The sequence below is a fragment of the Bufo bufo genome, chromosome 4, assembly GCF_905171765.1.
Source record: "Bufo bufo chromosome 4, aBufBuf1.1, whole genome shotgun sequence".
NCBI classification, from domain to species: Eukaryota; Metazoa; Chordata; class Amphibia; order Anura; family Bufonidae; genus Bufo; species Bufo bufo.
Window position 1 is genome coordinate 11,472,036 of NC_053392.1, and position 27,363 is coordinate 11,499,398.

The 27,363-nt window shown below is 45.4% G+C and overlaps 2 protein-coding genes across 8 annotated transcripts in view; one reads left to right on the plus strand and one right to left on the minus strand.

Moving 5' to 3' along the window:
- LOC120998305 (gastrula zinc finger protein XlCGF26.1-like) overlaps window positions 1-27,363 on the minus strand; it is a 4,064,644-nt gene that overhangs the window by 3,990,377 nt on the left and 46,904 nt on the right. For 3 of the 7 annotated variants that reach the window (XM_040428934.1, XM_040428937.1, XM_040428935.1), the window contains exons 3-6: window positions 22,297-22,443; window positions 22,099-22,222; window positions 21,877-21,971; window positions 21,721-21,793 (exon numbers count right to left, since the gene is read on the minus strand). The exons of 1 other annotated variant lie outside the window; for it this stretch is intronic. In XM_040428934.1, the coding sequence (XP_040284868.1) occupies window positions 21,721-21,793; window positions 21,877-21,971; window positions 22,099-22,222; window positions 22,297-22,443 (439 nt within the window). The remainder of the gene's footprint in view (window positions 1-21,720; window positions 21,794-21,876; window positions 21,972-22,098; window positions 22,223-22,296; window positions 22,444-27,363) is intronic. 3 more of the 7 variants (XM_040428955.1, XM_040428938.1, XM_040428939.1) reach the window with 1 other exon arrangement.
- LOC120998306 (oocyte zinc finger protein XlCOF7.1-like) overlaps window positions 1-27,363 on the plus strand; it is a 1,981,422-nt gene that overhangs the window by 539,564 nt on the left and 1,414,495 nt on the right. The gene's annotated exons all lie outside the window — the stretch shown is intronic.

The window sequence follows — 27,363 nt, forward strand, 5'->3', positions numbered from 1 at the left end:
AAGCGAACCCCAAAGATGAGGCTGCTCAACACTAACTATAAGAAAGCAACTGGAAAATTCACATAAGTGTCCAGCACTTCGCCCGGGTCTCTGAGATGAGTTCACAATGTGATCAGGGCATAAAATCTGAGACAGACTCCTTCACCGCTACCAATAGAAAACTGAAGATTAATTTTTATACATATGAAACCATTAATAATTATATCTTGGGTAAAGTGAATGGGAAATTTCCCATTACTACACTTATTCTAACAGGACATAATTTTGGCACCAGTCGGATAAACGAAACCTACAGAGAAGTTTGAAAGGGAAATATAGGGAGAATAAAGTGGAGCTCCTATATTACATGTCATTACACACTGCACATGACCCGACTGAGGCTCTAACATGGCCTCTTCTCACCTCATCTCCTCTTACCTGGTGATGTCAGAGGCCGGGGAGCCTCCATCATGGCGTCCTCGTACAGATCCTTGTGTTCTTCTATGTACTCCCACTCCTGCATGGAGAAATAGACCGCCACTTCTTGACACCTTACAGGAACCTGACAACACAATGACACCGTCATCACCCAGACCCCTCCAGTGCTGTTACTGGAGAATTTCCCAGCATTCCCAGCAGTGTCACCTCTCCAGTCAGCAGCTCCATCATCTTGTGGGTGAGCTCTAGGATCTTCTGCTCATGTATCAGGGGGGTAGGCTCTGTGATGGGGGTCCTGCTCCACCTTCCTGACTCATGGATGATGGGAGTCTCCCCCGATGTCTTCTTCACTATGGTATAATCCTGTGGATGGAGAGAGACACTTAGGGAAAGAAATTCCTTCCTGACTCCAGATCTACACTCAGAATCCCTCCCTGGATCATGGCCCCATCTCCAGTAATTTAGTCACAAGAAGCTGGAATATTCTTGCCCTCCAGGCTCCTTCTGGACTCTTCTAGAGAATCCCCCATGACTCCTTCCTCTGGCAGAGAGCTCCATAATCTCACTGCTCTTACAGTAAAGACTCCTCTTCTATGTTGGTGGAGAAACCTTCTTTCCTCTAGACGTAGTGGATGCCTCCTTGTTATAGTCCAGTATCATCTAGATGTCAGACTAGTGGTAGAAATACTCCCTCTAGGCCACACTCCGGCCATCTCCTCCTCTGCTTCCTCTCCTCCTGGGTACAACATGCCTACTTACCTTCTCATGGCTCCTACAACATGACTATTGGTCTCCATGATACATCACTGACCATACTGGTGGCTGATCTTCAGGTTCTCCATCACTTGGAAGGTCTGGAGGCCGTTCTCCAGGACCCTGGACTCTTCCTATCACTTCCTATGATGGATTATCCTTCCCGATGTCTGACTTGTTACAGAATACAATAAAGAGGAGAGAAATCTAGAAAGGTTTACCTCTCCGCTCAGCAGGGAGATGATCTCCAAGGTGAAGTCTAATAGTCTTCTGCTGATCTCCTTCCTGTCCATCCTTGGTGGTCATTCAGGAGAAGAGGAGAGAACTGGAGGAGCTGGAGGCTTCTAGTACTGCAGGCGCCTTTATGAGGAGAGGAGAGGCTGGAAATCCTCCAGGGACAAGAGCATTAGTGAGATCCAGAACCGCACTTACTGCTCCTGGAGAGACCCCGCTTCTCAGAGCCCCCAGCACCGGGGATAAAGGGGGATTCTGGAGAAATGGCTGATACCAGAGAGAAGAAGAGGCTCCAGACACCACAGCAGTGACTACCGACCAGGACCTGCTCTGTATCTGCTGCACTGCAAGAGCTGAAGGACCTGGGATGATGTCATCATCATGTGATCAGTGCATGGGGAGGGGCTTAACAGTAGAGTGATGTGATAGAGAAAAACCTGTGATGACATCACCCCATGTGACCAGTGAAGGAGGGGCAGTTCTGGAGTTAGATGTTTCTAGGCAGCGGCTGCAGGGACTGGATTTAGTGGGATGTAATGCTCTGCATGGACTGGATATATTGGGATGTAATGCTCTGCAGAGACTGTTCTGTTTGGGGGTAATGATTGTGGGAATCAAAATAGTTGCCGTCCTGTGTATTCAGTCAGAAACCAGCCGAGAATGTTGGGGGTAGTAGTAAGATGGGTTGTATGAGGGAGGAAAAGGAGGAGTCCAGTAATAGTACTGTGTCCAGACAGCAAAGTTGTGGAGGAGGAGGAGGAACTTAGCAGAGGTAGGAGGAGGATGGCTGCTGTGGATGGAGATCGTGTAGGAGTATTTTGGGGTAATATGGTGGCTCCAGGTATGTGTGAATACGAAGGTCAGGACACACATTCTCTGCTCCTGGAGGTTTGGTTTTCTGATATTTATTAATGGAGGATCCGTACTGCAGCTCAGTGTGAATGGAGTGCAGACAGGTAACTGCACATGACGGTGTATTAGATGGATATCATACCCGCAAGTCCAAACATGAGAAGGACGTCCAGGCCCTCAGTATAGTATATATCGCGTGAGAAATCAAATAAACACAGGTGTAATCAAATGATTAGAGATGAGCGAATTGAAGTTGACGAAGTGGAATTCGATCCGAATTTCATGAAAAATTCGATTCGCAGCAAATCCGAATTTCCTCACGCTTCGTGGTAACGAATCCAATTTTATGTCCTGCACGTGTGAGGACATGGAGTAAGGAACTCTGGGAACGAGGGATCACCCACAATGCCATGCATGCAGCCAATCAGCAGGCAGCCCTGTGATGTCACAGCCCTATAAATAGCCTCAGCCATCTTGGATTTTGCCATTTTCCAGTGTACTTAGTGCAGGGAGAGACGTCAGCAGGCGCTAGGGACAGTGATAGGAAAGACTTCATTGTGTTGAAACAATTATTTACAAGTTCAGGGAAAGATTATTCAAGGTGTAGGGAAAGGATAGTTAGGCATCATTCCATAGCATTTATGTAGAACAGGGTTCAGTCGGGGAGGTTACAGCCTGGTAATAGGAATAATCCTATTACACCTTGCTGCACTGACTGGGGATCAAAATTGCCATTATACAGCTCTGTAATTCCAGCAAACCGTTCTTGTTATTGGGGTGAAAGTACTGTGTGATAGTGATTGACGAACATCGACCGGGACGGTTCGCGAACACGATCAAATGTTCGCGAACCACAAGTTCGCGGTTGGCCCCATTCACTTTAATTGCAGGCGAACCTGAAAAACCTTAAGCTCATATTTGAAGCCACCAAAAACTTAGTAGAAGTGCACAAATCATCCCACAACATGGACAGTGACATACTAGAGGGGGATCAATGACAAAAATTCCAACAAAAAATGTGTCTTAATCAGGGGACATTAAAAACATGGCTAACTAAATCCCCCCTCTTGAAAAAACCCTTAATGATAATAGTTGAAATTCGATAACACGTGGTCGTCACTGGTGTTCAATTCCTCCGAGGCCCCAACAATTATTCATTCAGCGTACAGAAAAGAACAACTAAGTTTATTGCTGGAGGTAGATTACACGGTCATTGGATATCAATTTTACAACAGGTGTCCCTAACAGCCTGTCCCTGCTCCATACAGCAACCTCTCCCGACACTGGCAAAAGACTGAATGTAAAATGGCATCCAGATCGGGTTTAATTATAAAGTAGGGGGTATGTCCATGTGCTGAAACATCTCAATTGGCTGTTCTGTACCACCTGATGGTTGTGTCATGGGTCAAAGTTCTTCACAATGTAAAAGAATATGGCGCCGGCGAACATCGCCATATGTTCGCCCGTTCTGCAAACCGTGAACGAGGAAAGTTTGCCACGAAACGACCTCCGGGCGAACTGCAAGGCCATCTCTACTGTGTGATACAGGCATTAACAGGGTTTATTACAAGGAAATATTTCTACATCTTATTTGCCCTTCTGCGGTGCAGTTATATATGTTCTAAAGCATTTTTTGGCTTGTATTAGTGGGGGAAAAAAGGGCTTATTAGCCGTTGTGTGGTGAAGTGAGAAAATTACAGCTCTTTTTAGCGTGTATTAGTGGCAAAAAAATATATAACTGCACCGCTGAACGGCAAATATATGTTCTAAAGCCTTTTGTGGGGTGCAGAAGTTGAAAAATAAGGGCCTATTTGCCGTTCAAAGGTGCAGTTATATGTTCTAAAGCCCTTTTTGGTGTGTATTAGTGGGGGAAAAAAGGGCTTTTAGCGGTTGTGAGGTGAAGTGAGAAAATTAGAGACTTTTTTAGGGGTGTTTTATTTCCTTTTTATTTATTTATTTGATCTAACAATATATCAGACAGAAGTGCCAGGCCCTGCACAGGGAAGTGGCAGAGGCCTAAAGGTTTCTGGCACAGGCACAGGTCGCAGCAGAGTAAGGGGCCGTGGCAGTAGGAGTCGCAGCAAGAGGCCTGAGCTCCCGGTGTCATCTAGCAGTCGTGTCTTGACCAGCAACCCAGCGGTTCTTGAATGGTTGACTCAGTCATCCATTTCATCTCAAGTGACATCAGACACCCCCAGCCAAGAGTCGGTGGATTTGTCAGACACAACCCTTAGTTGGCATGGCCCGGGAGCAGTGCCTGTGCCCTCACCTGTCCTCAACCTGCCTCTGTCCTTTTCTTTCCCTCAGCCATAGAAGTATTATATGCTGTGGGCTCAGCTCCACTACACAGTGAGGATGAGCTACTAGAGGACAGTCAGCAGCTACTGGCAAGCCAAGATGTGGAGGAGACATCCGCCGCTTCCTCCGGTAGGCGGGCAAGTAGTGATGAGGAGAGTGGCATGGGAGCTGGTGTTGTGAGCGGTCAGGCTCCTGACACAGATACCGTTGAGGAGGACATCAGTGACGTGCAGACAGTACTCGATGATGTAGCTGATCGCACTTGGGAGCCAGGTAAATTAGGGGCTTCATCATCATCGGGAGAAGAGGGTGGCAGCTTGCCCGTGAGGCAGCGGCGGAGCTAGCAAGTAGCTAGGGTGGCCGGGAGTCAGCAGGGTGGCAGCAGTGGGAGGTCGGAAGCCAAATGTGCCCAGAAAGTAGTGGTGCAGGGGTTCACAGGAGAAGCGGTGGTAGCAGTCAGTCAGTGCGGAGTGTTGGGGGTAAAATCACCTACTCGACGAAGATTTTTGTTAAGCAGCCGGAGGGATTCAACATGGCCATTTGTAGAATCTGTGGGCAGAAGGTGAAGCATGGCCAGGGTGCCAAGAACGGCTCTGCGTCAACATATGCAGTGTCACCATGAAGTGGCCTGGGAGAACCGTGGCTCCGATGTGGTGGTCCAGCCTGCTGCAGCAACCGCTGCATCACCCAGTGGCACGCAGCCGATTACAGGCAGTCAAGACTCCACCACCTCAGCCGAAGGGAGCTGTATGTACTTCCCATCATCTGCTGCTCCTGATGCTCCTGCTAATCCTCCTACTCCTCGTCAGTCATTTCGTCAGTAATCGATCACCGAAGCGATTGCCAAGAAACAACAGTATGCGTGCACTCATCCGCAGCGCAGAAGCTGAATGTGTTCCTGGTCAAGTTGCTGGTGCTGCAGTCCCTCCCTTTCCAAGTGTTGGACTCTGCACCTTTCAGAAAACTGATGGCTTGTGTCAAGCCGAGGTGGACAGTCCTAAGCCATAATTTCTGTGCCAAAAAGGCAGTACTAGCCCTGCACACGTATGTAGAATAGAAGGAGGGCCAGTCCTTTAGCCTGTCGGTGTCTGCCAAAGTGCATGTCAGCGCCGTGTGGAGCTGTAACTACAGTCAGGGACAATACATGTCCTTTACGGCCCACTGGGTGAATGTGGTTCCTGCACAGCCAAACCAGCAACTTGGCCAGGTGACGCCGCTTCTGCCTCCACGTTCTCACGCCGTTGGTCCTGCGACAATGTCTGCCTCTGCCTCCTCATCCTCCACTGAGTCCTCTGCCTCCACTGCAGGGACAATTCACAGTGCCCCTCCAGCATACCACATGTGCAGGGCATGGTAGTGTCACGCTGTTCTGCACCTCGTTTGCCTGAGTCACACAGGGGAGGAACTGCGCCGTGTCCTTCATCAAGAAATCGAATCCTGGCTTTCTCCGCGACAACTCAAAATCGGAACCATGGTGACCGACAACGGGAAGAACATGGTGTCGCCGCTGCGTCAAGGAGGGCTGAGCCATGCACCCTGCATGGCACATGTGTTCAATCTGGTTGTCAAGCAGTTCCAGAAGTCTTCCACCCATCTACAAGACATCCTAAAAATGGGCAGGAAACTTTGCATGCACTTCAGCAACTCGTACACTGCAAAGCACACCTTCCTTGAGCTGCAGCAGCAGAATGGCATCCCTCAACATAGGCTATGTGACATTTCCACCCGCTGGTATTTCATCCTCCATATGTTGGACCGATTATACGAACAGAGAAAGGCCATAAACTATTTCTTGATGATCCAAACGGACAGTACTTCCCTGTGTAACTTCGATGTCAGCCAGTGGCAGCTCATGCGTGACACCTACCATTTGCTCAGGCCCTTTGAAGAGGCCACGTTATTTGTCAGTCGCCAGGACTACTGGATGAACAACGTCATTCCACTGCTTCATGTCCTGGAACAGATGCTGGTAAATCTGGCTGGTCAGGGGACTGGAGACATGGCGCCTAGATCTCATGTCCACATGAGCCCTGTGGGGGCTGAACTGGAGGAGGACATTGGAGCACAAGCAATGTGTAGCGAAATGGGTGGTTTTTCTACACAGGTGACAGGAGAGAAGGAGCAGGAGCAGCCAGAGGGGCTACAGGGTGATGATGAAGACGAGGCAGAGGACCCAGACACACCGTGGCAGTATGCAGTGGAGATGGAGGCAGGGAGTCCCTCCAAGTCACGTGCACAAATGGCCCGATGCATGCTCACTTGCTTGCCTATTGACAGCCGTATTGTCACCATTCGGTAGAGGGATGACTTCTGGCTCTCCACCTTGTTGGACCCTCGTTATCAGTCCAAAATAGGGGCCTTTTTTTATTTATTTTTTTACACCCGCTGAGAGTGAGGACAAACTGAACTACTATAGAGACATCCTATGTAGTCAGTTGGCCGTTGCCTATCTGAACCATCGTCCATCCTCTCGCAGGTCTGACTGGAGGGGCCCTCTGTGCTCACGTTCCTCTGCCATGGCAGGGTGAGGGGGGTAGGAGCAGGTACAGCTCCATCAGCAGCAACTTAAGTCTAGAGTTGCTGATGAGCAGCTTTCTTCACCCGCCTAGTGTAGAAACTACTCACCAGCAGCAGCTAGACCTGGAGCAGGACCTTAACTAGCAGGTTGTGGCATACTTGGACAGCACCCTGCCACCCCACATTGAAGATCCGCTGGAGTACTGGGCAGCCAAACTGGATTTGTTGCCACGACTGGCAAAGTTTGCCCTGGAAAAATTGTCCTTCCCGCCCAGTAGTGCAGCATCAGAGCGGGTGTTTAGTGCGGCAGGGGTCATAGTTACCCCAAGAAGAACTTGCCTGTTCACCCAATATGTGAAGAGACTGACCTTTGTCAAGATGAATCAGGCGTGGATCAGCCAGGATTTCCACCCACCAATTGCTGATACATCAGACTAGATCATCCATGGTGCCATACCAACACTTTGACAAAAGAGACCGGTTTCTTCTGGCTACCTGCCTCAGCTACTTTTCTAATGCTGCCACCCGCCTGATGCCACACATCTGATGCCAAGTGCTCCTTCTTTCACCCACCATTTTGAGCTGGTACTGGTATTGCCACCCACCTCCCCACTCTGTCACCGGGTCACTCTGTGGTCTCCTGATGCTTCTGCTACCTCCACACTGTCATTGTGCCACTCTGTGGCCTCCTGATGATGCTGATGCCACCTCCACACTGTCATTGTGCCACTCTGTGGCCTCCTCCTGATGCTGCTGCTGCCACCTCCACTCTTAGGGTACTTTCACACTAGCATTTTTCTTTTCCAGTGTTGAGTTCCATCACAGTAGCTCAATACCGGAAAAAAACTCAGTTTTATCATAATGCATTCTGAATGGAGAGTATTCCGTTCAGTATGCATCAGTTCAGTCCCTCTTACATTTTTTGGCCAAAGAAAATACCGCAGCATGCTGCAGTTTTCTCTTCGGCCAAAAATCCTGAGCACTTGCCGGAATGCCGTATCCGGCATTAATTCCATTGAAATGTATTAGTGCCAGATCCAGCATTAAGTATTCCGGCAAAACGGATCTGGTTTTCCGGTCTATGCACAGACCTTTAAAAATGCAAAAAAAAGATAAATACCGGATCCGTTTTTCCAGATGACATCGGAGAGACGGATCCAGTATTTCAATGCAATATTCATGCAACTTCATTAGCAGAGGTGCAGTGAACGTCCATCATGCAGTAGGGTTCGCTAAACCCACTAAGCCAGTTCACAACAGGTGACTTACTTCACAAGCTTCTCCCTGCTGACGTCAAAAGTAGGAAGTGGTCAGAATAATGGGGCTTGACAGTGTATTTACTAACTGTGAGCACCAGTACAATACTGTTACGGTGGGGAGTGGGGAAAACTCCCCACCATACGATAATGGGTATTCAGGGAAGCAGCTAGGCCAGGATGCCGGGATAAGGGAGCAGATCACCTCCTAAAGCGCCCCTAATCCTCGCCCTAACTCCTCACCGTATGAGCGGACCTGGATTGTAGGACGGCTCATACCCAGGATACCTAGGACCCCGATCTATGAAGTGCTGAGTCTAAAGTCATATCGAGACGCAACAACCATCCAGCACGATAAGTAGCCATACAGACCACAATATGCGTCTGCACCTTGGCACTTCTGCTGGGGGATAATATTGTGGTGTTCTACCTCCTCTTTCAGATCAGCCCCATTCAATCCTGTCCCATATTAATAATGAGTAATAATATTTGAGAGCCGTTCATCTCCCCCGAATTGTTATGACATCAGAGGCCTCCCTCTAGGGTATCCATTAGGAGGGGACCTCATGCATCTTTGGGCATCTAGTATGACCACCCAATGTTGTTAGATAACACTCCTACACTTATTAATTTGAGATGTAAGAAATGCGCAAGAGTGAAGCACAATAAAAATGGGATGAGTCTTTAGTGTAAAATAGAATAAAAAATTGGTTTAATGCACACAAAAAATAGGATATAAAATTTGGCCGAGCAATAAAAATAATGAAACAAAGGAGGAATGCTTACAGAAAATGGAGACGTGTCCTTCATGTGTGTCACACAGAATGTGTGTCGTCTTCTTCTTGGACAGTAGAATTAATAGACATCAGTAGAGGTGTACAACCACCAATGAGAATGAGGCACTGCTCGTGATCCCGCCACCAGCTGAGAAGCATGAACCACCCCAGTCACCTGGTGCCCTCCTGACGTATGAGGGGCCAAATGAGTGGGAAAATGCACCAAAAATGTTGTAGTGAGGAAGCCGGCGAGCGTCCTTCCCTCACTGCGCCTGCGCCAAATACTGAACGGGTCGGCGCAGGCGCGAGATTTCCCCGGCAGACAGGGCCGGCAGGAGGAGACCAATGCTGGCCTGGCATTGTCACTCAAGAGTAAAAGGGAGTGGAAAGAGGTGGGAGAACGGAGCCTCTAGGAGCAGGTGCAATGCCCCCGCCTGCTCCTAGAGGCTAATTAGCATATAATAAAAGTTATAATTGCACAAAAATGGGGTCACAATGAAAAAAAGAATAGCAGAGTTAAATTCAGGTGACATTTCCACATGTATAATGTTAGCCTGTTTTAATACTGAAAAGTGTGGTGACAGAAACCCTTTAACTTTTGGGCAGTGTACCTCTTGTGAGATATTGCTCATTGCTAGACAAGTCTCTACGACACATTCGAAGACATTTTGCCCAGTTGACAGATTTTGAGAGGGGGTGCATCATTGGACTGAGAGAGGAAGAATGGTCATTTCGATGGGTTGCTGCCATCTAGAACATTCTGACCTAGCTGTTAGGAGATGTTGGGAGCAGTAGTTACGTCATGGCATGCACACACGGTGAACTGGCCAGACAGATCACCAGTAGAAAGAATGGCATGATCCGCCAACAAGAACAAGCAGCTACCACAGGTTTGTTGTCCACCATCCAGACACAGGTGGTCCCTTCATTACACTCCTGTTTCTGCCCTCACCATTTCCAGTTGCTTAGCAGAAGGAAATTTGGTGTCACTGTGCCCATTACTTATCCTGCTATTCACAGCCAGCCACTGTCACCTTTGTTTGCAGTGGTGTCGTGAACTAGAAACCTGGACTGCTACGGACTGGAACCGTATCATCTTTAGCAATGAATCCAGGTTCTGATGGTCGACTTCAAGTATGGAGGCCTGGTGGTGAGCGCTTCAATCCTGCCTTTGCTGTGGAGTGACACACTACCTCAGCTGCTGGTGTGATGATCTGGGAAGCCATTGCATATGCGTATTGCGATTGTCCGTATTGCCTCCTTCACTGGCTGGATTCATTTTTCCATCACTTTATATGCTGCGCCTATCCCGAAGTGTATAAATGCCATTTCCTGAAGTGAGACAAACCCTTTAACGGTGCTACACTTAATAGGATTAGGCATAAATGTCTGGTGCGTGCATTGCGTGTTTCCTATGTGTGATTGGTGTGTGCTATATATGATCTATGTATCAGTGGTGTATGTGCAGCATGTGACATATGCATCAGTGGCATGTGAGCCACGTATAAGTGTCTTGTGTGCCATATGTGTCCAACGAGTGATTGGTGTGCGCTGCATGTGTCTTGTTTCTGACTGACTTAAGTGCAGGACATCCATATATGTGTAAATCCTGCCACATGTATGTTCGTGCATGTTGCTGTGAGTGTCCGCCATCATACTTCATCTGTAATATTTCTGTTATCACTGTAAGGGCTCATGAACACGATTGTTGGATGTTTTGCAGTCTGCAAATTGTGGATCCGCAAAACATGGATACTGGGTGTGTGCATTCCACATTATGCGGAACAGAACGGCCTCTAACAGAACCGTCCTATCCTTGTCTGTAATACGGACAATAATAGGACATGTTCTATCATTTTGCAGAATGGCCATGCGGACATACAGACACGGAATGCACATGGAGTCATTTACATTTTTCTTTTGCGCCCCATTGAAGTAAATGGTACTGACATGGAGAAAAAAAGTTTTTGTGCAGGAGCCCTAAGGTGGGCCCCCAGAATCAGTTACACTGGTGGGCCCTAAGTACCCCAGTCCGACACTGCCCCTGGGGTATTATCACCGCCCTGGAAACTACAAGTGAGTTGTTCCTGAGAAACCAAATAAGCAAAGACAAGAGTCCTTCAGGAGCTTTTTTGCAAACTCCAGGTGGCATTCATGAGTCTTTTACTGATGAGAGATTTCTTTCTGGGTAGTCTGCTATAATGCTCAGATTGGTGGAGTGCTGCAGTGATGGATCTTTTATGCTCAGCCCGAGTGATCATTGGATTCTTGGTCACCTCTCTTTTCAAGGACCTTCTCCCCCAATTAGTTTGGAGGGGCGGCCAGCTCTTGGAAGGGTTCTTGTTGTTCTAAACATCTTCCATTTAAGGGTTATGGAGGCCACTATTCTCTTAGGAAGTTTCAATGCAGCAAAAATGTTTTTGTCCCCTTTCTCCAGATCTGCGCCTCCACAAAATCCCATCTCTGAGCTCTACAGGCAGTTCTCCTCATGGATTAATTTCTGTTCTGGTATGCATTATCAGCTGTGAGATCTTATATAGACAAGGCTGGTTCTCTTCAAATTATGTCCAATCCATTGACTTTACCACAGATGACTCCAATCAAGGTGTAGAAGCATCTTAAAGATGATGAAGAAAAATGGTATGTCCCAGAGCTAAATTTCAAGTGTCATAACAAAGGGCCTGAATTAAAGATGAGCAAATCGATTTTACTGGTTCGGAATTTCTCCAGAATTTCCCAAAAGTTTCTAACAAACCAAAAATTTTTAGAAAGAGAGAAAGATAGGGGGGACTAGGGGCAATATACACTGGTAAGCAAAAGGGTAACAATCTTTTGAACATTTGACATTCAAGTTCACCATCCACTACAGCTTCGGACGTGAGACTACCATCATTTTATAGACAATCATCTTGGCTATCTCATACATACATTGGACTTGCAACTATTTAGCATAGGATTAGTTCTGCAGATTCTTGTCATGTAACTGCAGTTACTGTCTTGCTCCTGGTGGTGCAATCTTTTTCTTCTTGTATATTACAAATTACAACCTGTTCTCACATTCCCTAACAGCTCAGTGTGTTATTAGGTTGATTCTCAAGCGGAAGGTCACTGGTTTGAATCCAGGAGCAGCCATTAAGATTTCCCAAGAAAGGAGAAATAGCATCATCCATAGTGGTATTTTGGCCAAGAAAATTGCTAAACTGCATAATGTGACTGTCAGGACAGTTGGAAGAATACGAAATGAAGTCTGTCCACCCATTCCAAAGCCAAGACGTCCAAGCAAAATATCAGAGTCAACAAGTCGGCAGTGGAGGTGGCTCATATGCTTCATAATAGTGAGATCACAGATGTCCATGCAAGCGATGTGCAATACACAAGTCTGGAATTGTGGCCTGAAAAGGTGAAGAAGCCTCGACTTCAATATGGTTATAAGAAGCGTCTGCTCGAGTTTGCAAAAAAAGTACGAACAATGGAGAATAGAAGATTGGAAACAGGTGATTTGGAGCAATGAGACAAAAGTCAATAGACTGGGCTCTGATGGGTGCAAATGGGTCTGGAAGAAACAAGGGAAAAGAGGGCCAACGGATAGAGAAATTGAAGGAACTGTCAAGTTCGGAGGCGGAAGCCTGATGATATGGGGTTGTTTCACAGTCAAAGGCATTGGGTGCTTGACCAAGATCGATAGTGGTCTCAATGCTGAGATTTATCTGAGTATCCAAACAAGACAAGTTACTTCGTACACTCGAGTACTATGGGTATGAAAAGGACAACATAGTGTTCCAGCAGGACAAGGACCCGAAGCACACATTGAGATCAGTGAAGAAATGGTTCAATGACAGTCCCCAGACCTCAACCCAATCGAACACTTGTGGGTAGAGTTGAAGAAAAAGCAGTATTTAGTACCCAAGTGAGTTGACCAGTATGAGACATGCTTCAATCTGATCAAGAGCATGCCCAGAAGGATTCACGCCGTGCTGAAAGCCAAAGGTGGATTTACAAAAGACTAACAAAATAATAAAACAGTAACAATGCAGTTACATGATAAGAATCTGCATAATTAGTCATACACTAAATAGTTGCAAGTCCAATTTATGTATGAGATAGACAAGATGATTGTCTATAAAAGGATGGTAGTATCATGTTCGAAGCTATAGTGGATGGTGAGATCTGGAACCTGAAAGACAAAAGTTCAGAACATTGTTACCCTTTTGCTCATCGGTGTATGTTGTCTGGGGGTACTCTTTCTCATTATAGAGAGCACTTAGTATATGTGGTACATGTGCAGATTATTGTAACCAGACAACACCCCTCTCGGTTTCTGGGAAATGTATTCAAATTAGCTTTCCTAAGCCTATGGGATGCTAGCATGTGCTGATTTTCATATTTTTTCCTACAAACCCAGAGAAGCATTGACTGGCTTACAATACTGCTCATGTATACTCAGCTACCTCTATACGGAGGAATAGTACCCCAATAGAGGTCTCTCAGGCAGCACCCTCTCTCTCCAATTGGAGTATACAGTATTTGGCTTGGGTAGAGTCAATTTGGACCTGAATCAAACTTTTTTTTTTAAAGAAAATTCTGCAAATCGGATCCCAAACAAATTTCAAGAAATTCACTCATCTCTAGTCTGTGCAAAATTTTAGATTTTCTTTTAAAATAAATTAGTAAACATTTCTAAAATTCTGTTATCACTTGTTATGGGGTATTAAGCAAAAACCGACAGGGAAAACTTTTTATTTTATTTTAGCACAAGATATAAAAATGTGAAAGAGTCTGAAGACCTATTGCACTGTATAAATGAAGATCCAATATTGATATGTCCATATATGTTACATAAAGGTCTACATGGGGTGTCCTTTCACTATGTCCCTCTGGATTCTCCTGCAGTGAGGGGTGGAAGTATGAAAACAGTAAGAAGCAAGGTTAATGGGGAAAATTCATCTTCACTGCTCTGACAATAAACAAGGCTCTTCTTCTCTTCCTCATATCCACAATACTTTTCCTCCACGCATCCCGGTCACTGTTGATTTCAGGTAAATTAAATTTAAATGTTTGGCAGATCCAGGCTAATTCCACCCAAAAATAAACAGTTTTTCTTGTAAAATATTTCCACTACTTCTCTCTCTTGTGACTTAATTGATGATCCACAAGTCTGGCTTAGGGTACTTTCACACTAGCGTTAAAGTTTTCCGGTATTGAGTTCTGTCCTAGGGGCTCAATACCAGAAAAAACGTATCAGTTTTATCCCAATGCATTCTGAATGGAAAGCAATCCATTCAGTATGCATCAGGATGTCTTCAGTTCAGTCGCTTTTAAAGAGGACCTTTCACCAGAATAAAGTATGTAAACTGACTATACAGACGTGTAGAGCAGCGCCCAGGGATCCCCCTGCACTTACTCTTATCCCCGGGCGCCGCTCCGTTCTCCGGTTATAGCCTCCGGTATGTTCATAGTTAGGCTCCACCCAGGGGAACCTGCCGGCGTCTCTTTCTCCTATGCTGTAGCGCTGGCCAATCGCAGCGCTCAGCTCATAGCCTGGCCACAACACGCAGCCGGATCCGTTTTTTCCAGATGACACCGGAGAGACGGATCTGGTATTTCAATGCATTTGTCAGACGGATCCGCATCCGGATACAAATGGTATCCGTTTGCGCAAAGACCATAGACCGCAGCAGCGGACAGGAAGAGAGAAGGTAGGTGTGTACTGCGTCTCCTCATACAGATGATCGGCGGGAGTGCTAGGTGTCGGATCCCCGCCAATCTGATATTGATGACCTATTCTGAGGATAGGTCATCAATAGTAAAAGCCCGGACAACCCCTTTAATAGTAGTTGACTCCTGGACTCGGGGTGTGTCATATAAAGAGACAGCTATGGAGTTAGTCTATGAATAGCTGCCCAGCAAGCTTTTGGTCAACACTGATATGGATGTATACCAGTGCGTAACATAAAACAGGGCTCCACATTTCATTGTGGGAAATCCTCTCATCTGTATCTGCAGCGCATATACTTACATTTATTAACCCTTTTTGATCCCAGGGTGTTTGGACATTTTGCAGCTCTGGCAGCCAGGGCAATTTTATCAGTTTTGCCCAAAAATCTGGTTGTAAACTGGAAATTTTCAAAAACTAGCAACCTATAAAACACAGGGATTACAGTTCTTGAAAAGCGAGTTCACTTCCAAAACCCATAGATGTTCTGAAAGTAGATAACCCAATGATTGCAGCTACCTTGACAGAATGTAGACAACTGTCCATCTTCAAGTATCTTTGTGTCAACCAGTAATTATAAAAAAAAAATGCATGAAAACAAAAGTTTGAACCTAAAATGCACATCCAAGCAGAGGTTTACACAAATTTACACATCATACCACCAGCGTATACATCAAGAGCTTGTTCTCTTACAACCACTGGAACAGAGGCCATGTAATATAAGGTCATCGTCCACGTGTGTTAAAAATGTATACTGAAGACGGCAAACTGCTTCCAGGTTACTAGATTCAAAATCTGAGAGTGCAAAACATACAATGTAGATAAATATAACCTAATAAATACACAAACCACCTTCATGCAACTTTGCAGAAATGATTATTAGCAGAAAAATTTAAATCTGTAACAAAAATGCACCAACCAACTTTTGCATGCGAGCATTGGGAATTATATAGTACCATATGTCATTTCCAGCCCACACTAAAAACTGTAATCCAAAGTAACAATGAGAAATTCCTAAATCTAATATAATGCATTAATATTAACCGCTTTGAGACGGGTATAAAATGAGGCCTAATTGCTCCTGTATTATGTACCAAACGCCTGAACCTTCTTGTTCCTCAGAAAATAAATTAGAGCGTCATACCACTGGTTCTGATGGACTGTGGGAGGTCCAGGTGTGGCAACCGTAATAAGGGCACAACAACAGCCCCTGCATTTCGCCCATCTAAAAAGCACCTGAATACTATTTTAAAAAAAATAAAATAAATATAGTAATTGTTTTTGGCAACAGTCAATGAGCAAAAATGTCTTCTGTCTGTCAGAAATATACATTTCTCTCTAGTGATAATTATCACTATTACTGCAGTGTGTAACTGGTATCCCGTGAGAAGCGGTTTGCATATTTGACTGTATACATCAGGTATGGACAGAATAGGGACAGTGTAAAATGGGAACTAATTTGGATGCTGGTAATCATCATGGCATGGCATCAATAGACAGCCTAATTAGGCACAAAGGGGTTATTAGATAAGTTAACACTCCATTTCTGGGAAACAACCCATATGTAACAATCAGAGAGCAAGTATGTTCTCTGAAGGGTAAAGGGGGTTGATAACATGCACAGACCATGTTACACTCCCCCTGAGGACATGTATAGTTACACAGGGAGAGACAAGCTGTGCCCGTCAGTAATTCCTCCACTGGTCCCTTCTCTCCTCCCCTGGGCTGACATATCAACCGACTGAAGGGCAGAGAGCTGCTTTCTGCTGGCATATCTCAGGCTGTGTAACAGCTAGACATTCTTGCCAGGTCTTGTTCTCTGATTGAAAACAAGACCAAGATCAAAGCTCTAATAATGAAAAATCCTGAGTTGAAGCACTTAGAAATTGAGTCGGGAATGAAAGCTGCTGGTATATACAGCTTTCACTGAGACCTGCTGCTAAGGGCTCTAGCTCACAATTTTCTGTGAATTACTTGATTGTCAGTTGAGATCTAGCCATCAGTAGCAAGGATGTAGTAGGTTCATCCCTTGCCACCCTGCAAGGACGCATGTCATATGTCCTTGGCAGGGAAAGGGTTAAAACTTTTTATTATATTCTCATGTGCTTGGTTATAATTATCTCCTATTCACAGGATAGGGGATAACTATTAGATCAGTGCAGGGTCCTACCACTGGGACACAAGAATGAAGGGCCTGTAAACTGTGGAGGCCCCTGAAATGGAGTGGCCGGTGAGGCATGAGTGCAGTCAAATACAGCGCTCAGCTATCTCCAGAACTCCCACAGAAATTAATAGAGCGGCTGTGCCCATGTCTGACTGGCTGCTTCGTTCATTTCAGGGGCCCCCTTTCTTGAGATCAGTGGGGGGTCCCACCTATATAATGATTATCCCCTAACCTGTGGCTAGGAGATACATTAATATAACAATACCCCTTTAAGATTATAAAAGTCAAACAATTACAACTTCCAACATTCTGATCATGAATACAGCTTCTTTTCTGTGTAAATTCTCTGATCATTTTGAAGTTGACTTTAGTGAGAAAACATTTCTCACATTCTGAACATGTAAGGCTGGGTTCATATCACATTTTCAACTTGAATACGGCTTCTCTCATGTGTGATTTCTCGTGTTTATCACGACTTGTGATTTCTCTAAAACATTTCCCACATTCTGAACATGAATATGGCCTCTCTCCTGTGTGTCTTATCTGATGTGTAATAACATGTGATTTATTTCTAAAACGTTTCCCGCATTCTGAACATGAATATGGCTTCTCTCCCGTGTGAATTCTCTGATGTGCATTAAGATTTGACTTTCGCATAAAACATTTCCCACATTCTGAGCATGAATAATTCTTTTCTCCTGTGTGAATTCTCTGATGTGTAACAAGACTTGACTTTTGCGTAAAACATTTCTCACATTCCGAACATGAATACGGCTTTTCTCCTGTGTGACTTCTCTGATGTTTAACAAGTTGTGATTTATTTATGCAATATTTTCCACATTCTAAACATGTAAATGGCCTCTCTCCCGTGTGACTTCTCTGATGGACCTTGAGGTTGTCTTTAGTAACAAAAGACTTTCCACATTCTGAACATGAATAAGGCTTCTCTCCTGTGTGAATTCTCTCATGTTTAAGAAGACCTGATTTATCTGTAAAACATTTCCCACACAGTAAACATGAATAAGGCTTCTCTCCCGTGTGAATTCTCTGATGTGTAACAAGATTTGACTTTCGGATAAAACATTTCCCACATTCTGAACATGAAAAAGTCTTCTCTCCTGTGTGAATTTTCTCATGTTTAACAAGACTTGACTTTTGTGTAAAATGTTTTCCACATTCTGAACATGAATACGGCTTCTCTCCTGTGTGACATCTCTGATGTACAACAAGACATGATTTATCTGTAAAACATTTCCCACATTCTGCACACGAAAATGGCTTCTCTCCCGTGTGACTTCTTTCATGTCTAACAAGTTGCGATTTATTTATACAATATTTTCCACATTCTGAACATGAGTATGGCTTCTCTCCTGTGTGAATTCTTCTGTGGGTATATAGATTTGAACAGTTTTTATACTGTTTTCCACATTTTCTTTTACCCCCTTTCTGCCCGGTACTTGTTGTGGTAACAATCTTTGATTGGTCAGGAGAAGGTTCTTTAGGAGCATTATATGATAGATCTGTATTGTGAAGTCCTGGATGGACATTATAGTTAATGAGGTTTTCTCCTGAAGAGCACCGTCCGATATCTTCATCTTCTTCTTTATTATGCAGTGATAACATGAACCTTCCATCAGACTTCTTACTGTGATTTTCTATTGGGATAAAATAAAATGAGTTTGTGTTTTTCTCCCCACACCTCAAAGAAGATACATCTCTAAGCTTCATATTAAGCCTCATTCACACGTCAGTGATTTCCATCAGTGATTGTGAGCCAAAACCAGGATTGGAGCTTCCACAGACATAAGGTATAAGGCCTCATGCACACGACCGTGGTGTGTTTTGCGGTCCGCAAATCGCGGATCCACAAAACACGGATGGCGTCCGTGCGCATTCCGCAATTTGCCGAACAGCACAGACAGCCTTCAATATAAATGCCTATTCTTTTCCGTAAAGTGCGGACAAGAATAGGACACGTATTATTTTTTTTGCGGGGCCACCGAACGGAGCAACAGATGCAGACAGTACACGGAGTGCTGTCCGCATCTTTTGCGGCCCCATTGAAGTTAATGGGTCCGCATTCAAGCCCCAAAACGGCGGCTCGGATGTGGACCAAAACATCACTGACCGAACACTGACGTGTGTGAATAAGGCATTAGGCTAGAAAGGCACAGGTTTAAAGAGGACCTTTCACCGATCCTGACATTGTGAACTAAGTATCATGACATATACAGCGGCGCCCAGGGATCTCACTGCACTTACTATTATCCCTGGGCGCTGCTCCGTTCTCCCGTTATGTCCTCCGGTATGTTCGGGGACTTGGTTATAGTAGGCGGAGACTTAGGGGACTTGGTTATAGTAGGCTGAGTCTGCCCTTGTTCTGCTGGGCGTCTCCTTCTCCTTGGCTGTAGCGCTGGCCTATCGCAGCGCAAAGCTCACAGCCTGGGAGGTTTTTTCTCCCAGGCTGTGACCTCTGCGATGCGATTGGCAAGCGCTACAGCCTAGGAGAAAGAGACGCCCAGCAGAACAAGGGCAGACTCCGCCTACTATAACCAAGTCCCCTAAGTCTCCGCCTACTATATACATAGCGGGAGAACGGAGCGGCGCCCAGGGATAATAGTAAGTGCAGTGAGATCCCCGGGCGCAGCTGTATATGTCATGATACTTAGTTCACAATGTCAGGATCGGTGAAAGGTCCTCTTTAAGTTTTTGATGTAGTTTTTGAGCCAAACTGAGAAATGGATAAGAAGGAAAGAGAAGTACAAGTCATTCCTTTATATTTCCCAATTATATGAATCCTTTCTTGGCTTTGGCACAAAATACTAAATGAAAATCTTCCACTAAAAGAAAATCATTTGTGGTCGTGTCCTTATAATTATAACTGATAAATGATAAAGTCCAGGACTCTGCTCTACACTCACCGATCACTTCTATTACATAAACCCAGACCTAAAAACATTCAGAAATCTGAAAATACCAACCTTCTCTGACAATCAGGCCTGACCTCTGTCAGTACAGTTGGTTCTTCAACATGGCTATAATACAATAACCTAATCACTTAGTGACCAGCCCGTTTTGGACCTTAGGGGTTGTCCACTCCTTTACAATTAATGGCCTATCCTCAGGATAGGCCATCAGTATCTGAATGTCAGTGGTCCGACACACCTCTGATTAGGGGTCCGTCTGTTTTGTTTGGACAGAGCTGGTTCCTGTAGTGCTGCTACTATTGAGAGGAATGGGATCAGCACTGTACTAACCGGCTTCGTCCACAGACTGAGTTGTGCAGTTCCAGCGCCAAATTCCTGCAACGGAGTTACGGCAGAATGGCTGTTCAGCAAAGGTGTTGGATTCTCACCAATCAGATAGTGAAGGCCTATCCCGAGGATAGACCATCACTTGTAAAGGAGTAGACAATCCCTTTATTGGCACAGGCTTCTCGATGGGTATTTTATAACATTCTGCGCTTCTCACCATTTCCACTGACTGCCTGATTAAAGTGGCTGTGTCACCTCAGACACTGGTGTCAGACATATCTCTGGGACGCACTCCCCACTTCATGTTTTTTTTTTTTTTAAAACAGCACTGTGAGTAGTTTTCCAACACTACATATCTCGAGGCCTTTGTCATTATAAAACCATCAGCCTGGTATTAACAGAGTCAAGACTGGAGGACAAATTTCACAGGCCCCCCCTTATCACCATGGATTGTGATGCTTAAGTGGTCAAACTGGGTTTCTTTAGACCCAGCCATTAATGCATCCACTCATTGCAGCCGATGCGCCCCAAAACCTGATGCTAAGCCGTGTGTTCAACCTGGAACATGAGTGGACGTAGAGAAGAGCTTGGAGAGGATGTCTATGTGCAGTCACAGCTCCCTCCGCTCCTGCACATAACACAGGGGTCACTGCCCGGAGTGCTGCTTTACTGGAGTTCTCAGGTGGAGCCTCACCTGAAGGAACCTCCCAATTCCTTTCCTCCATTTATTACTCCATACCTGTGGTCACATGGACTGGAATGTCCTCCTCCACCTCACTCTTACACGGGGGATCGCCCATCATCCGCTCTTCTTCATCCTCCACTTTAATATCAGTCACATCTTCCCCCCGATTTGTCATCTGTAACAATTCAGTACAATACAGCAGACAGGTGGGAAATCTAACAGATCCACATAAGAGACCCCCACTATCTATGACCCCTCTATGACTGTAGGACCCCCCTATATAGATGTGTATAGGGCTCAGCTCCATCTACCTGATGGTTCTCTGGGAGCTTCTCCTCTGGACAGTCCTGGGAATACAGAGGACGGGGACATCTCTCGGGGGGATTTCTCGTCCTGGATCCATCTGTGGAGACACAAGCACACAGTGACTGAATAGATCATATACATGTGATGATCAGATGACGGGAGTAGTACCTATCGAAGAAGAAGGGTCGGCACAGTGGTTTGCATGTGGTTCATGCATCCAGGGAAGGTGCCCCACTAGTATAAAGAGAAGAAGGACCGGCACTTACTTTCTTGTCGACATGAAGAGACTTTTATTCAAAGCATAATAGCATCATCAGTGACTAGTTTCAGCTCAAGCCTGAGTCTTTTTCAAACTGCAGTTTGAAAAAGACTCAGGCTTAAACCGAAACTAGACACTGATGATGCTATTATGCTTTGAATAAAAGTCTCTTCATATGGGAGCAGTACCTATGTGACCATCAAAACAAACATGACAGCCCCCCTCCTTACACTGACGATCGCCCCATAAATCTGTCTCCTGTTCTGCTTCATCTTTAAGATCGACCTTAATATCAATCAGATTTTCATCCTAAAAGAAGAAAATAAAATGTAATTTTTTTTGGGTTCAATCAATTTATGGGAACATTTTCGTGAGACTTCAGCTCCATCTACCTGATGGTTCTCTGGGAGCTTCTCCTCTGGACAGATCTGGGAACACAGAGGATGGGGACATCTCTCTGGGGGATTTATCATCCCATAGTCAGAATCTAAAGGAGATAACACAGTGACGGACAATGTCATATATATATATATATATATATATTTCTAATGATCACATGATGGGTGAATTTACACGATCCTTATATCTCTATAATCAGGTAGATCTCCTCTTACCTGGTGATGTCAGCGGCTGGTGAGCCTCCATCATGGGATCCTTGTACAGGTCCTTGTGTCCTTCTACATACTCCCACTCCTCCATGGAGAAATAGACTGCCACATCCTGACACCTTACAGGAACCTGACAACACAATGACAGCGTCATCACCCAGACCCCTCCAGTGCTGTTACTGGAGAATTTCCCAGCATTCCCACCTCTCCATTTAGCAGCTCAATGATCTTCTGGGCGAGTTCTAGGATCTTCTGCTCATGTATCAGGTGGGGAGGCTCTGAGATGGGCGTCCTGCTCCTCCCATGGATGATGGGAGTCCCCCCCGATATCTTCTTTACTATGGTGTAATCCTATGGATGGAGAAAAACACTTAGGCCTCATCAGGGCTGTGGAGTCGGTAGATAAATGGTCCGACTCCTCAGTTTTTGGTAACTCCGACTCCTCTGTATTTAATATGCAAATGTATTTTATACTATAAAATACATTTGCATATTAAATACAGAGGAGTCGGAGTTACCAAAGACTGAGGAGTCGGACCATTTATCTACCGACTCCACAGCCCTGGGCCTCATGCACACAACCATGGTTTGGGTCCCCTTCCGAGCAGCATTCTTTGTAGGTCGGATACGGAACCATTCACTTAAAAAATAAATAAATAGAACATGTCCTATTCTTGTCCATATCACGGACAAGGATACGACTGCTCTATTGAGGGCCGGACATTCCGTTCCGCAAAATGCAGAACACACGCGGCTGGTATACATGTTTTGCGGATCTAAAATTTACGGACTGCAAAAATGGCAACGGCCAGGTGCATGAGCCTGTCACGGCAAGTGGGGATATGAGGAACACCAAGTAAACAAACAGCAACAGGTAAACAGACTAGGCCCCAAAGCTAGGGAGGAGGGAATGGTAACCTTCTAACAATCCCTGAGCCTCTCCCTGACTACTGACAGTATGAGCAAGTCCTGATGGTGAACGAACTCATACGCTGGAACCTAAGCCCTGCTGACACTGAAGCAAACCCTAACTTAGTTAGCGGAGAATGAGACAGCCACTACCTTCCACCGTGAAGGGACCAGCATCTCCCTGAGACCTAGACTTGGCTTGAGACAAGTGGGGAGTAGAGGATCCACAAACAACCTGTATAGAACTCCAGAAGGAAAATATCAACCGCAAAGTCAACAGTAAGAGGCGGACTTAAATAGAGCCTCTTAAACAGCTAACGAGCAGGACCTGTGGAGATGGTGGGATCCTGCCCACAACAACAAACAGAAGGGAAACACAAAGGGACCTGTCAGATAGACTCACGTGCTGCAAATCTATCCAATCTTCTCACATCTCTCACAGGGCAGGCAATGACAGTACCCCCTTTCTACGGGTGACCTTCGGACACCCAGGACCGACCTTATCCGGGTGCGTTCTGTGAAAAGGCTACAAAAGGCGACTAGCACTGACATCAGTCGCTGGAACCCACATTCTTTCTTCTGGACCGTAACCCTTCCAATGTACGAGGTACTGAAGGGAACCACGAATAAGAATAAGTGAGTTAATTATTCTGGAAATCTGACACTCCAGATTACCACCTACCAAGACAGGAGAAGGTGGCAAGGGAGATGGTTCAGCAGGTTCCACATAGTTTTTCAACAAAGACCTGTGAAACACATTATGGATCTTCCAAGCCTGCGGAAGTTCGAGACGAAACGCAACCGGATTAATAATGGCAGAGATCTTGTAAGGACCAATAAATCTAGGGCCCAACTTCCAAGAGGGTACCTTCAACTTAATGTTCTTAGTGGACAACCACACCAAATCATCCACACACAGATGTGGACCAGTCATACGTTTCTTGTCAGCCATACATTTATATCTTTCACCCATTTTTTTCAAATTGATTTTAATCTTCCACCAGATAGATGACAACGAGGAAGAAAATCTTTCCTCTTCAGGTATACTCAGTCCCAGAAAAGGTACCAAAACTGAGGGTGAAACCCATATGTACTAAAAAATGGTGACTTATCAGTGGACTACTGTCTATGGTTATTTAAGGCAAACTCAGCCAAAGACAAAAATGAAGACCACTCTTCCTGATTCTCTGAGACAAAACACCTCAAACAAGTTTCCAGATTCTGGTTAGTGTGCTCAGTTTGTCTGTTCAACTGAGGGTGGAAAGCAGAAGAGAAGGACAACTGAACTCCCAGACGAGTACAAAATGCCCTCCAGAACCTGGAAACAAATTGTGTCCTCCTATCAGACACCACATCAGTGGGAATGCCGTGTAATTTCCTGATGTTATCAATAAACACTTGAGCGAGAGTCTTGACATTGGGCAAACCTGATAATGGTATAAAGTGCGCCACCTTACTGAAGCGGTCCACCACCACCAAAATCACTGTCTTCCCAGAGGAACTAGGCAAATCAGTGATGAAGTCCATGGACAAATGTGTCCAGGGATGGGATGGGATGGACAAAGGAAGAAGAGATCCTGAAGGCGGAGTATGAGTCACCTTGGCACGTGCACAGGTCTCACAGGCTGCCACATAACCCTCCACACCTTTACGTAAACCTGGCCACCAGAATCTCCGGCAAATAAGATCCACAGTGGATCTTCTCCCAGGGTGTCCCAAAAGGACAGCATCATGATGTTCCTTGAACACCTTGTGCCGAAGCCCAGAAGGAACAAACAACCTCCTTGGAGGACAGGAATCAGGTGCCTCACCTTGAGCTTCCAACACCTCCGCCTCAAGTTCAGAATACAGGGAGGAAACCACCACCCCATCAGCCAAAATCGGAGCAGGAGCCTCCGAATCTCCCCCCCCCAGGAAAGCTGGACAAAGGAACTGCCTTGAAGTTTTTGACCCCAGGGCGATAAGTGACCACAAAATTAAATCTGGTAAAAGACAATGACCATCTGGCCAGCCTTGGGTTCAGACGCTTCGCCGATTGCAGGTAAGACAGATTCTTATGATCAGTAATTACCGTAATGGGATGAATCGCCATTCTTCAAAGGCCAATTTAATGGCCAGCAACTCTATTACCAACATCATAATTTCTTTTGGCATTTCTTTATTTTTTTTAAAAGCACAAGGGCGCCATTTGCCAGGAGAAGGACCCTGCGACAAAACTGCTCCGACTCCCACTTCTGACGCATCAACCTCCACAATGAAAGGCTGAGACACATCAGGTTGCACCAGAATAGGAGCAGAAGCGAAACATTTCTTTATTGCAGAAAAAGCATGTAATGCCTCTTCAGACCAGACTGAGAAATCCACACCTTTCTTGGTCATATCGGTCAAAGGCTTAACAACAGTAGAATAATTCAGGATAAATTTTCTGTAGTAATAGTAAACCCCAAAAACCGCATCAGCGCTTTCTGATTCTCAGGTCGATCCCAGTCCAATAGTGCACAGACCTTTTCGGGATCCATACGAAAACCTGAGGAATAAAGCAGGTAACCCAGGAACTGTAGCTCCTGAACAGCAAACACACATTTTTCTAACTTAGTATATAACTTATTCTCCCGGAGGATCAGAAATACTTGTCTTAAATGATCCTGATGAGTTTCTATATCAGACGAGTAAATTAGTATGTCATCGAGGTAAATAATAACAAACCTCCCCACCAAATGATGAAAAATGTCATTGATAAAGTGCTGAAAGACCGCCGGGGCATTGGTCAACCCAAAGGGCATGACCAAGTTCTCGAAGTGGCCCTCAGGGGTATTAAAGGCAGTCTTCCATTCGTCCCCTTCCCTGATTCTTATCAGATTATAAGCCCCTCTTAAATCCAACTTGGAAAACACCTTGGTTCCGACAATCTGATCAAATAAATCCAGGATCAAGGGAAGGGGATAAGGATCACGGACAGTGATACGATTTAGCTCCCGGAAGTCTAAACACGGTCTAAGGGTCCCATCTTTTTTTTTTTAACAAAAAAGAAGCCGGCAGCCACCGGTGACTTAGATGGTTTAATACGGGGATGGGCAAACACGGTTTTAAAACTGCAAATCCCATCATTCCCAGTCTGCCTACAGCAGGGCATGATGGGATTTGTAATTTTAAAACAGCTGGAGGGCCGAGTTTGCCCATCCCTGGTCTAATATGTCAGTTTGCCAAACTCTTGGTAATATACTCTCGCATAGCTACTCTTTCAGGTTGGGAAAGATTAAACAACCAAGACTTTGGCAATTTAGCTCCGGGAATAAGGTTGACCGGACAATCATACTCTCAGTGAGGGGGTAACTCCTGATCTCCACCCTCAGAAAATATGTCAGAAAAATCTGAAAGAAACGGAGGTAACATCTTAGTGGATACCACAGAAAGTGAAGCGCCGAGACAGTTGTCTATACAGAAATCACTCCAATTACTGATCTGTCTTGCTTGCCAATCTATCGTAGGATTAGGTCTGGTCAACCATGGTAAACCTAGCACTAGAGGGGCAGGCAAACCCTTCAGTACGAAACAAGAAATTGACTCAACATGGGAATCACCCACCATCAAATGAATATCATGCACCATATGAGTCAGACACTTTTGCGAGAGAGGAGCGGAATCAATAGCAAACAAAAATATCCCTTCGTTTAACCCCTTGGGCCCTATGACGTATCGGTACGGCATGGTTAACGAGTCCTTAAGGACCCATGACGTACTGGTACGTCATGTGTTGTTCCGATCACCGCCGCCAGGTGGGCGGTGATCGGAACTAGGTGCCTGCTCAAATCATTGAGTAGGCACCTCGGCTAAATGCGCGGGGGAGTCCCGTGACCCCCCTGTGTCGGCGATCGCCGCAAACCGCAGGTCAATTCAGACCTGCGGTTTGCGGATTTTCTAAGTTACGGCGACGGCGGCAGTGGTGCCATCGGGTCCCCATGGGGCTGTGGCGGGGACCCGATGGCATGGAAGGCAGCGCGATGTCTAAGGAAGGCATCGCACTGCCTTCCGGTGAAGAGCCTGTGAGATCCAGCCCCCTGGATCTCACAGGCTGGAAGCTGTATGAGTAATACACACTGTATTACTCATACAGCCAATGCATTCCAATACATAAGTATTGGAATGCATTGTAAAGGATCAGACCCCCAAAAGTTCAAGTCCCAAAATGGGACAAAAAATAAAGTTTTCCCCCCAAAAAATTTAAAGTTTCAAGTAAAAATAAACAAAAACGTCATTTTCCCCAAATAAAGTTAAAAAAATTTGTAAAAAAATAAGGGGGGGGGGGGGGAAAGTATACATATTAGGTATCGCCGCGTCCGTATCGACCGGCTCTATAAACAT